The 12,994-nt window shown below is 43.0% G+C and overlaps 1 protein-coding gene across 7 annotated transcripts in view; it reads right to left on the bottom strand.

Moving 5' to 3' along the window:
• Positions 1-12,994, bottom strand: part of extl3 (exostosin-like glycosyltransferase 3) — a 75,946-nt gene that overhangs the window by 27,152 nt on the left and 35,800 nt on the right. For all 7 annotated transcript variants that reach the window (XR_004765684.1, XM_035421472.1, XM_035421473.1 and 4 more), the window contains one exon: positions 2,749-5,404. Coding sequence is in view for 6 of the 7 variants with exons in the window: in XM_035421472.1 (XP_035277363.1) it covers positions 2,749-4,926 (2,178 nt within the window). In the remaining variant the exon portion in view is untranslated. The remainder of the gene's footprint in view (positions 1-2,748; positions 5,405-12,994) is intronic.

Below are 12,994 nucleotides of genomic sequence, written 5' to 3'. Positions count from 1 at the left end.
CATGTATGCTTCGTTAAACTTTACTCATTACTATGTGAATTTCGCTCGGCAGGAAGTCCGCCCAAATCGCATTCACATGTTAACAACATTATAATTACTCTCCATAGAAGGAGACTAAAGGAGGGGCGATGCGAGATCCATGTGAGAAATGCCAAGACTGCGAAAGCGGGATAGAATGTCAAAGTGTCACCTAATTCACTTCTTTTGAGGTGAACATTTCGTTTAATTTTGGAAAATGGTCCGTCCGGAAGCCGACACTGATGAAGAGCGGTGTCATTTCGAACAGCGAACTGATCCAGCTGAGGATCAACTTCATGCGTAAGTATATTTCTTATGATCATATTGGTAAATATGTGTACTGTATTGCAACGTATCTGTGTGTTTGTAGGAATATCCAGCAATATGCGCGTTTGTAAATTACCACACTACGAACGGTTCGAACTATTGCATCTCAAAATTATAGGCTAGGCTCTCTGCGTCTGGTTGTGTTAGAAGTATCAGGTAGACTGTATGTTTTTCGATCATATTGGTAATAAACAGCCCGTGGCGTGGCTAAGATTCTAAAACTGATGTCCTCGCACAATCGATATTAGCATACTGTAAGTAAATTCGGGAAATAGCAATATAATAACCACTTAGCTAAACAGACCTAGCGTACTTCAGATTGAGGCACTGTTATTGATGAGTTGCGTGTAGTTGAGCTGGAATAGCAATGTTTATTTAGTTTAGCTAATGTTGTTTCGTTGATAGCTTGCATTATTTGTAAATGTGTGCTGTATTACATTCTCTGTGTGTTTGTAGGAATATTCACTAATATGCGCGCTTGTAAATTCCCACACTACGAACGATTCTAACCATTGCTTCTCAAAATTATAGGCTACCTCTCTGCGTCTGGTTGTGTTTGTTTGGTTCTTTGTTTGTATATGATGTAACCATGTCACAGTTCCTAAGTTTTGTTTTCATTAGTTAGTGGTTTGCCCCTTTTTCGTAAAGCACATTTAATTTTCACCTGTTGAAGGAAATGTGCTATATAAATAAAGTTTGATTTGATGTCACATTTCCTAACAATTTTGTTTTTATCATATTTACAGAGATGCTGATCAGGAAACACGGCCTAGTTCACCACTAGCTAAGAGGCCACGCAAGCGTTGCAAGAGTACACCAGTCTCATCTCATCTTCCATGCGTATAGTTTGCTTCAATAAATGTTCTGAAAATCAAAAGATGTCTTTGTTTCTGTCTTCTAAATGGCTCACTGAGTCTTTGTCTTAGTGGTGGGGAGGCATGCGGCCAGGTGTGAATAGCCTACTTACCTGGCAGGTCGTCCTACCCAATGCATATTCATTACAGAAAGGCCATTTGCCCTCCCATTCTCACCTGGTGTTGAAAAATAGTAGTCACAACACTAACTTTTAGCAATGTATTTTATATTTCTCATTGGATTTGCTAAAATATTTTGTCATCTTTTGATACCCAAGACCTTGATGAACACATTTCAGTGACCAAAAGTCTTAGTCACAATTGTTCAGTGTGCTTTATTACAACATTCCTGTGCATGTTCAAAACTACTGTTTACAGTTTGTGTGTTTTTAGAGCAGTTTACAATCCACACATGATTATGACCTACTTACTGCTGCCATATTATTGTAGCTGAGTCTGTGCTGAAAACAAAGATACGAAACACTTTGGAATCACTGTATATAAAGTTGATGAAATTTACACAAATGTCAGAGCATCGCACAATCACCAGTGTGCCTCATTTTACCCTTAGACCCCAGAGGGTTAACTCATACTTTGGTTGCACTAGCACTGAATGTCTGAGTTCAGTAATCTCGGCACGCCGGCATGCCAACCACTAGGGGCTTTGTGCTAAGAGGTTAAAGGTTAAATAGGGTATCGCCTAAATGTGCAAGGATTGGCCAGATTTGGCATGTGCGCTAAGGGGTTAACTTGTTTGGAAATTGCTTCTAAGGAGGAACCGAACTTGTGGAGGTCCACAAATTTTTTTCTGAGGTCTTGGCTGAGTTGCTTGGATTTTCACATGGTATCAAGGGCAAAAAGTGAAAAGGTAGACCCTTAAATACAGCCACAGGTGCCAACTCCCAATTAACTCGTAATTATGACAATTGGCCAATCAGAAGCAACTGGGCAAACTCGTAGAGCTGATCTAGTTGCTAAAATGCAAATAGCTGTATATCTGACTCCATCAATCCAGCATCTGGGGAACTGGAAATTATATGCATATCAGAGCCTGCAGAGCAAAGGTGTGTTGAAGGTGCCAGAAACGCAAGGATGGGCAGCAGCAAGCAGTGGGATAAAAAAAAAATCAATGTATGCAAATATAAAAATCACACAGACACTGCATGATTCAGGAAGGAGGCACAAATTAACTCCCAGGGCTGAACCAAATACTGACAAAGTGTAGGTAAAATTTTGACACACTTAAAATCTGATATAGTACATAAAAGTTAAAATAAATCTGTCTTTGCTATTATTTTTTAATGACCCCTTATGGAAATAAAGTAGATACACTAATTCATTGTTTCTCAACCCTGGTCCTGGGGACCCACTGCCCTGCATGTTTTAGATGTCTCTCTGCTCCAACACACCTGATTCAAATGAATGAGTTGTTATCAGGCTTCTGCAGAGCTTGATGACGACTCATTCATTTGAATCAACGCTAGCAGACAGGTCAGTGTATGATCGCTGGCTGTGAGGACGGTATGCAACTAATTTAAGGGGCACTCACCACAATGGGGAGGCCAATGTCAGGCCAGAGGAGGTCGTCAGAGGGTGGTTTGGGAGAGTTCCAAACCACCACCACCTTGTTGAGGTATGGCAGCCCGTTCAGCCTTTCCAGGGAGTTCATCAGCACCTCCTCCCGCTCATACGTCAGCATCACCACCGTAAACTGCTCCCGGGGCACGTTTCCACCCAGTGCTGCCTGAAACTCCTTCCCAGAGCCTCCTGTGCCTCCACCGATGGGCCGGAAGCCAGTCCCGGACCCCAGAAACTTAGCCTCAGAAGGCAGCACTGGGTCAAGTGGGGTGTGGGGGAAGAGGTGGAAGGGCCCTGGGGGGCGGTTCCAGGTGCGGTAGGTGTCGGCGGCCGTGTAGGTAAAATTGCGCAGGTATCTGGGCGAGGCATATGGTGGCTCTGTCTCCACTGGCCCAAGGTCCAGGTCCCCATTGTCAGCCATGTTGGGGTCAGTACCTGCCGCCTTGCCGGCCTTGTGGGGGATCTCCTGGGCTGGCTCCTCTCGGATGGGTGCGGCCGGGATCTGGATGCGCGTCCGCACACTGGCTAGGATGGTGCTGAAGACACTTTCGGCTGTGGAGAGGTAGGTCTCCCATAGGAAGCGGCCCTGCCGTCGCATGGCCAGCAGGTCGTTATCAGAGATGCTGCGGAGCAGAAAGTGCAACTCAGTGATGCGTTGCTTGGGCACGATCAGCGCTGCCTCACTCCAGCTTATCAGCTGGTGGTAGGGCAGCCGAGAGTGGTCACCTAGAACAACAGGGATGGCCCCAACCTCCAGGGCCTCAAAGAGCCGCATGCCGCAGCCGGCAGATGCCACTAGCTGCCCATTACCAGGAGAGATGACTAAGGCAAAGGTGGAGGCCTTCAGTACCCCCAGCCGCTCCTCACGCTCACCACACAGCGCCCACTCGGTGGGCAGGCTGGGCCATGGCCTGTTCTTGCAGGTGAATTCCACCAGAACCTGGTCCAGTCGGCTGTCTTGAACAGCCTTGAGGGTACCAATGATGCGGTCATCGTAGTCGGCTGGGGGGTCACCTTCCATCTCCTCCTCAAAGGACTGGGGTGGCCCCTCCTGCAGGCTGCTCTTCAAGGACTCTACCTTCTCCCCCTGGAAGCTGAAGAGGTACTTCCTCTTGACAGGGACCTGTGGGGGCACTTCCAGGAAGTTGGGTTCAGAGAGGGCATGGACAAGAGGTGATAACACCAGGTCAAAGCCTTCACGATATTGGCGTTCCAGGAAGGTGGACTGTGCCACAGCTGCCCGGCCTGTGCTCACATTGTAGAGGAAGTTTTGTGTCATGGATTTCCTGGACAGGTGGACCAGCAGGTGATTGTGGCCGTCAGTTCTCCAGTAAGGCAAAGCATGCAGCTGCTTTTCCAAATTAGTGGGTGACAGAGAAGAATAGGAGGAAGAAGAGGATGAAGAGTCTTGCAGCTCCCCAACCAGCACTATGTACAAGCAGGCAATGTTTGGGTTGTCGATCACATAAATACTGCTTTTGATGGAGGAGGCAAAGGCCTGCTTGACCAATGGATCAATGTTCTCCCCCCAGGGGTAGACCGCTGTGTCGTACACATAGACTGGGAACCCAGAGGTGAGTGGACAACGAGAGTAGTCAAAGCAGGAGTGAAGCCGGCAGGAATGGGCTGATTTAGGCAGAGGAAGTCCTGCATCATCCTTGTCAGGGAGCAGCCTGACGGGGAGTGACAGCTTAGGCTGATTCTGGGCCATCAGCTCCTTGTAAGAGTGCTCTGTCTGGCTGATAACATTTTTCAGCTGGAGAAGGTCCTGCTTTGCATTGTCAATGCTTTTCTTGCATGCCTCAATCTTTATGTTGAGCCGGGCAATCTCACCGTTAAGCTCCTGCCGCTTAGCCTCCAGCTGCAGTAGCTCCTCGCTCACTGACTCCCGAATGCGACAAAGATCCTGCACATGCTTCACCTCGCACAGCTCACCGCCTGGCCGAGGCCCAAAGATCCGCTTGTCAGGGCCCCCAGCCTCATCAATAGTGGTGAGGTAATAGTGTGCGATCAGTGGGAAGAATACCAGGATAAAGAAGAGTGTGAAGCTCAGCCAGGTTAGCCGGATGCGATTGGACCAGCGCAAGACCCATGGCTGGCCACCATTCCCTACCCCCCCACCATTTCGCAGCATGTTGTATGCAGTCATGCGTTCCTCATTCAGTGTTTTATAACTAAGTTGGTGTCATGGAGGGTCAGCAGCCATGACGGAATTTTATCTAATAATATGGAAAGCACATTCACACTCTTCTTGGGAGCTTTTCCTGTCACCTGTGTCAAAGTTTAGCCTTGTGTAGACTTTTGAGACCAAAACAGAGGACATTTCATCTTCCTCCTCCAAGGGTAACATGAGCTGCACACTTTGTCCATCCCAACTTCTTCGCTGTTTGGCATTTTTGGACTCTTGAACTATTCAAGAGCTGAGAAAAGCCCAAAACTAACAAAGGCGTAGGAGGTTCCATGGCACTGAGGACACTGAATATCTAGGAAGAATTGGCTAGTTTCTGGCCGGCAGATTGGCCTCATGAGTCCAGACCTCCTGCCCCTGGGGTTTGCATCCTTCAGAGGTTAGATAAATGACGTGGGCAGATGATACATTTCTTCACCAAACCTCCAAGGTTCCCAGCCTGAAAAGGAGGAAGATAGTTTTTAAGTTTTTAAGTTTCTAATAATTTTTCTAAATAGTACAAACAGGGGTTGGACAAAATAAGTTTTGTCCAAGTTACTAAATCACAATTACAAAGCATATAGACAGGTGAATCATTTGTGACCAAATGCATACTTTGGATAAAAGTTTCAATTACATTTTCCATCACGTTAAAGTACAGAATCAGAGCAACAGAATGAGATAACTTTTGATGAGACTGAGTAAATAATTATGAGGTTATTACTGTTCGAATATTGTGTTTTTGCAAAAAAGTTTTGAGAAAACTGGCTTTAAAGATTTAGTCGAGAATTTTGCAGTTTCTCATCATACATTACATTACATTACAGGCATTTGGCAGACGCTCTTATCCAGAGCGACGTACAACAAAGTGTATAACCATAACCAGGAACAAGTATGACGAAACCCCTAGAGAGAAGTACCGGTCCAAGTGCAGGGAACAACCGCATAGCTCAACTTGGACCCTGAAGGTTAAACTGATTAACACTAACACAACGAGAACGGCAACAACGCAATCTATGGAAAAAATACAAGCAGTAGTTAAGACCGTTAATGCACCTAAGTCACCTACGAAACAGCTGCCTAGTTACAACCCTAAGCTTATAGTCATTTACAGGGGGGTAGGGAGGGATGGGGAGAGGTGCAGCCTGATGAGGTGAGTCTTCAGTCGTCGTTTGAAATGGGTCAGTGTCTCAGCTGTTCTGACCTCCACAGGGAGGTCATTCCACCATCGTGGGGCCAGAACAGACAGGAGATGTGTTCTGGAAGTGCAGGTGCGAAGAGGGGGAGGTGCTAGGCGTCCTGAGGTAGCAGAACGGAGGGATCTGGCTGGCATGTAGGGTTTGAATATTACATTACATTACATTACATTACAGGCATTTAGCAGACGCTCTTATCCAGAGCGACTAACACAACTTTTTTACATAGCATTTTACATTGTATCCATTTATACAGCTGGATATATACTGAAGCAATGCAGGTTAAGTACCTTGCTCAAGGGCACAACGGCAGTGTCCTTACCCGGGAATCGAACCTGCGACCTTTCGGTTACAAGCCCAGTTCCTTACCCACTGTGCTACACTCCGTCCTGAATATCTTGTGGAGGTATGCTGGGGCTGATCCCTTGACTGCCATAAAAAAACACCCTAAAACTACTTAATGAACTATTGTATGAAATGGTTGTATTTGGGTAGTCCCTAACCCAGTGCTTGCTATAATTTTCAATGAGTTTGGTTATGATTTTTTATATTTTTTTAAAAACCATATCATAATTAAAATTTTGAGTATGATATGGTTTAAACAAATTCATAAAAATATGAAAAACAGCACAATTTTAACCTCTAATTTAGCTCTAAAACCCTTTTCATACTTCCACTCCATTAATTATTTTGCCATGACTGCTCCATTGACATGTAAATTCAAAACAATGATAACTGCTCTCCCTTTTGAAATATAACAATAAAACTTCAAAGAGTGTCTCTAAATTTCTATAGCCCTCATCAACAGGTACTTACTTCTGGCGAGGTTTCTATCCAACAATACTTTACATATGAATGCATGGAGGAAAATGGCTGCCTGCTATCTCTATTGTCTGCCCCCAAACTAATTTGCATCTGAATCCCAGAGGATTGATGGACCCACTGTATCTTCAAGTTGCAAATAACACTTGTTTTCCTGCTCAAGTTTGTCAAATGGGACATAAGGCACAAGACCATACTGTTTCAACTACTGGTAGGGTTGGTTCAAATTGTTTACACCCATGCTGTATATGGAAATTATATCGATCATTATTTGGGATATAAAACAGAACCTAGTTCAGTCTCTGTGTAAGAGATTGATTGGCTAGCTGTGTTGTTCAGCCAACAACTCATTCAGAATGCTGCGGCTCGTCTGGTCTTCAACCTCCCCAGACACTCCCACGTCACTCCCCTGCTCACTACCCTCCACTGGCTGCCTGTTATAGCTCGCATCAAATTTAAAACATTGGTCCTAGCATACCAGGCAGTCAAGGGATCAGCCCCAGCATACCTCCACAAGATATTCAAACCCTACGTGCCAGCAAGATCACTCCGTTCTGCTACCTCAGGACGCCTAGCACCTCCCCCTCTTCGCACCTGCACTTCCAGAACACGTCTCCTGTCTGTTCTGGCCCCACGATGGTGGAATTACCTCCCCGTGGAGGTCAGAACAGCTGAGACACTGATCCATTTCAAACGACGACTGAAGACTCACCTCTTCAGGCTGCACCTCTCCCCATCCCTCCCTACCCCCCTGTAAATGACTGTAAGCTTAGGGTTGTAACTAGGCAGCTGTTTCGTAGGTGACTTAGGTGCATTAACTGTCTTAACTACTGCTTGTATTTTTTTCATAGACTGCGTTGTTGCCGTTCTCGTTGTTAGTGTTAATCAGTTTGACCTTCAGGGTCCAAGTTGAACTATGCGGTTGTTCCCTGCACTTGGACCGGTACTTCTCTCTAGGGGTTTCGTCATACTTGTTTCTGGTTATGGTTATACACTTTGTTGTACGTCGCTCTGGATAAGAGCGTCTGCCAAATGCCTGTAATGTAACAATCATAAAAAATCCACATTCCATTCTTTAATTAGCCTAAATTCTGATCAAGTCAGCTGTCCGGCTGACTTGGCAAAGATGGGCAAAACATTAGTTGTGCAGTTGTGCATTAGCCATTAGCTTTCTTTAGTGAGCCAGGTAAAATGACAAACAGCAACAAGGACAATACAAGTCACGAAAGACATTTACATGCACAGTTGAAATCGATCTATATTAATAGCTTGATTTGGCCAAAGATGATATTTAATAGGACTATTGTCGTTGTCCCAATATAATGACTCGGAAAGAATCAATTTATTGACCGAGGCAGGGCTCGAGACTAACTTTTTACATTGGTTGCACTGGTGCGCCTAACTTTTTCCATTTAGGTGCGCCAGCACATAAATTTAGGTGCATCCAAAATTTTTCACTGTGCCTTTTGGCGCCGCAATAACACATTTTAAGCGTTACCTTTTTTGTCAGTTCCCATTCACACTGGTAATGTCTGAACACATTATGTAAATGCTTGTAAACAGGAATAAAGGTGCAGATAAATGTTTTTTTTTCCTTTATTTAAATCACAGCATAAACAAGAAATCGCAATCACCTCAATTGTTTAAAAAATAAACTTAAAAAGTGCTAATGTTTAAAGTGCTTGACAAACTCATAAATAAATCAAACTCAAATAACTCAAGTGTGCGCTGCTTCCGGAGGTTGAACTGAATTTGATGGTCCTACACTGTCATAAGAGTGAAGTTATCGAATAATTTTCCCAATAAAAATTCCCCAAAATTATGCAAAAGCACATTTTTACAAACTAAGTGTAGTAGTAACTTGTAGTATAACCAACAGGAGACCATTGATGTGTGAAGTGATTTTGGGGACGCTACACTGTATAAGAGTGGAGTTATTGAATATTTTTGTAGTATCTCTTTTCGGTGTTGCACTTTTTAGACGGTCCCTGCGCACTCGTCTCACAGCCGGCTGTACATAGAGACCAATGTTATTTGTCCAGCTCGGAGGACAGCTCGTTTTGGCTAAAATTAGGTTGTAGCTTGTTGTCTACCTTACTACGGTACTAAAGAGGCATTGTTTGTGTTTTAACAACATTTCGCTTATGAGTTATTGATCCGGGAAGTTCGAAACTGTGAATATATTTCCAACTTTACCCAACTTCCTTCCTCCGACATTGTCTTGGTTTCTGTTGCCTCAATCTAGTCTCAAGTCGAAATTACACAATTACGTCGTGATCTATTGAAAATCATTATTTGTTTTCTCAAGAAAATGAAATAATTAAGTCGTGATCTCAAGAAAACCAACTTCGTGATTTCGAGAAAATGGGATAAAAAAAAATAAATATGCATACAAGGCCACTCTCGGCTTCCGAACTAATACAGACATGCCTGTATTTTCCCCCAGCCGCATTCAGTGAAGAAGAATATCAGGGTCAGAGCCTCTCTGGTCAGAGCCAATCAGAGGCATAGTGGGTAGCGTGTCTTCACAGAATGCGGATGGGAAAAAAAAAAAAAACGCTACACACATACACAGAGAGAGACCTGCTACATGTCAGGCGCACCGGTGCGACCAATGAAAATGTTTAGTCACACTTGACAGATTTTTGGTCGCATGTGCGGCCATTCCACATTTTTCTTCCATCCATGTATTTTAGGATATTTAACTCCTTTAGTTGCAATAGCATGAAGTTGGTCTCCTCCTCCGTCCAGAAATGTGTTTTTTTCCATGATCTGTCCTCGACTGTGCGTACGCTGTGCGACTTCTGGGTTAAATACCTGTCGCAGCGTAATCTCTAACCTACGGAACATGCGCAGACCGCCTAGGCCAATTTTTGGCCTACTGAAACGTACAGGCTATATGCCGTAGTAAATCAACCCCCAACCGCATTATCTAGGTATGATAGTCCGAATCTGAAAAATTCGACTTTCAGTACGATTTCAGTTGGACTACAATGTTTACATGATTTTTAAAAGTCCAGTTTTAGCCAGACTAAAACAATAAATCGACTTTTTCAAACATCATGTAAACCCACTGACTGACAACCTAGTTTTTGCTGAAACTAGCTCAGAGCTAGCTTTTGCCGTTTATTGAGGGTGTGAAAATTTCGGTGCCGCTGACTAAAATGGAATGTTTTTCACACTTACTATTCGATTGAGCAAGTACCATAAAAAAAGTACTTTTTTATGGGTTAGTGCTGTCTGACTGTGCTAGCTACTTCACATTAACCTTGTACAGCGATCAATAAAGGCTAACAGCACAGTACCACTTAATTATTGTCACTTCTATCACCACTGTAATGAACTAAAAAAAGGCGACAAACGACCTTTTCTGTGAGAAATGCATTGTCGAGCTCACGCGCATACACTGCTAGCGACATTCGAAAGCTCCGTTTTGCACTCCCTAGTATCATGGTGAAAAAAACACATTTCTGGACAGACGAGGAGACCAACTTCATGCTATCGCAACTAAAGGAGTTAAATATCCTAAAAAACACGGATGCAAGAAAAACGTTGAATGGCGAATTATTCCAAAAAGTTGCGACAAAATTGGAGGAAGCAGGATTTACAAGAAGCCTTCGTCAGACACACCTCGTTAAATAAATCGATTCTTTCCAAGTCATGTATATTGGGACAACAACAATCCAATTAAATCTCATCTTTGGCCAAATCGAGCTATTAATATAGATCGATTTCAACTGTGCATGTAACGCACTGAGTGTTGCAAAGCTAATATTTACAGCAAGGCTACTATTCAGAAACTGCTTGCATCCATGGTATAAAAAATTATTTTTCCTACATCCAAACAGGTTTACATTTAGAAAAGCCAAAGGAAGTCTTCAACTCAGAAGTTCTGTTGCCAGCAATTGAACATATCTAATAGTAGCCAACTCAGAGTCATTGTATCCAATGATAGCTCTGCATGCTCATATAACAAAGACCAGGTACACACTATGGTGCAAAAACAGTTCCCTCATGATGTCCCCAGACATAATGATATATATTAAAGCAGTTTCTTCCACCCCTGTCCTCCGAGTGCCAGCTGTCGCTGTAATGTCACTGGAGTGCGTTTATACTTTTTTGGTCATGACAACAAACACAGTCAATGTCCGGCGACAACAGAACCTTCATGAAGTGATACTTTGTCACTGGACTATAAAGTGGGTGGCCTTAAGGTAGAACATCAGTGGCTACTTTATGTTGGTTGGTCTGCGAAATTCAGTTTCATAAAACTGGTAGTCCAGATAAAATACTAAAAAATCTAAAGGCTAATTTAGATTAATTTAAAAAAAATAATTTTTAAAAATCACAAAACAGACAAAAACATCTTCAGTATTTTGGAAATTGAAAATATGCACAAATGTCTGGATTGAATCAATGGATGTTCATCAGTATGGTAGTCACAGCCTCACCGGTCTACTGATGGACTGACCCTGTCGGAAGTAGGGCTTGCCAGACATGTTAATGATGGCATTACCAGCCGTTATTGATACTCATATGAAAATGTCAGGCATGCTCAACATGAGCCAACCTTAGCTGACTAATAATAAGCCAGACTATCCCATGACATAGCAAGAAATGCACATATTTTTTGACTGAGACACTGGGGTAATCTTAACCAATGCACAGTTGGGACAATTATAAGGTGACAAGAATTTGTAAAATGTGCCTTTAATTACCAAACTGCATTAAAGTTGTAAAGGAACTAAAGTTGAACTACAGTCAGAGACCATTCTTTTTTTGTTTTTTGTTTTGCTGAACATTCAGAGAATCGACATGGCTGTTCTTGTTACACAGCCATGCCTTTGTTAGCCAGCTAGGTTGTTGGCTAGCTAGCGTTATCTAGCTAGGGCAGTTAGTTGAACTACAGTCTGAGACCATTCTTTTTTTGTTTTGCTGAACATTCAGAGAATTGACATGGCTGTTTTTGTTACATCTATGCCTTTGTTAGCCAGCTAGGTGGTTGGCTAGCTAGCGTTAACTAGCGTTCGCTAGCTAGCGCAGTTAGCTAGATGGACCGCAGTCTGAGACCTTGTTTTTTTGTTTTGCTTAACATGCAGAGAATCGACATGGCTGTTTTTGTTACATCTATGCCTTTGTATGCCTTTGTTAGCCAGCTAGGTTGTTGGCTAGCTAGCACAGTTAGTTGGACCACAGTCTGTGACCATTGTTTTTTTGTTTTTGTTTCAGGATCAGCAAAAATCTTCTCCAGTCCATACTCCAATCCTACACGGAGCATGGTGCAGTATCTCAGAACAAGACTGTCCGATTTTAGATTCACTTCAACTGCATCGCCCCAGCTGTTTTATTCTCTTGTAAAAAAATGTTTTATTCTCTTTGAAAAGCACATCTGTTAATGGTGTTATTTTTTAAATAAATTACAAAGAATTTATATCCTTTGTCTGTCATTAATCACATCACAATTGTGCAAGATTTTTGCTGGCTATGTCTATTGGCTTAACCTCTTAGCGCAAAGCCCCTAGTGGCGTGCCGATATTACCAAACTCAAACATTCGGTGCTACTGCAACCAAAGTGTGGAGTTAAAAACAGAAACGTGTTGTTTTAGTTTCATTAGTAGATGATACACGACAACTATGCCGAAAACGGAGTTTCACAGCCCCACCATTGTCGCTCTGGTCATTCATTTAACACGCACCCCCTCACTGCAGTCTCATCTACAAAACACCCCCCACCCTTGACATAATGGACAATATTGTCTCTTGGCATTCATAAAAATATTCTTTCACCACTAAAAAATCATATTTCGTCATAGCAACAAGATAAACCCGACAATAGCCCTAAGCTATGCCTATACAGCAGTGAAAACACTGCTCACTGAATAACGAAATAATCGAGAAAAAGTTTTTAAAAAGGATACCATGTCATTCTACAGTCAATATCTGGGACTAAATATTGAATAAATATACAATCTTACCGCTGGTTTTACGTGTAGAGATGTCCCTTTTGAGACTGCGTGGTTATATATTGTCTT

This window comes from Anguilla anguilla, chromosome 6, assembly GCF_013347855.1.
Source record: "Anguilla anguilla isolate fAngAng1 chromosome 6, fAngAng1.pri, whole genome shotgun sequence".
In the NCBI taxonomy this organism is placed as follows: Eukaryota; Metazoa; Chordata; class Actinopteri; order Anguilliformes; family Anguillidae; genus Anguilla; species Anguilla anguilla.
Note: the sequence above shows the minus strand (reverse complement) of the source record. Positions and strands in the feature narration are given on the sequence as shown.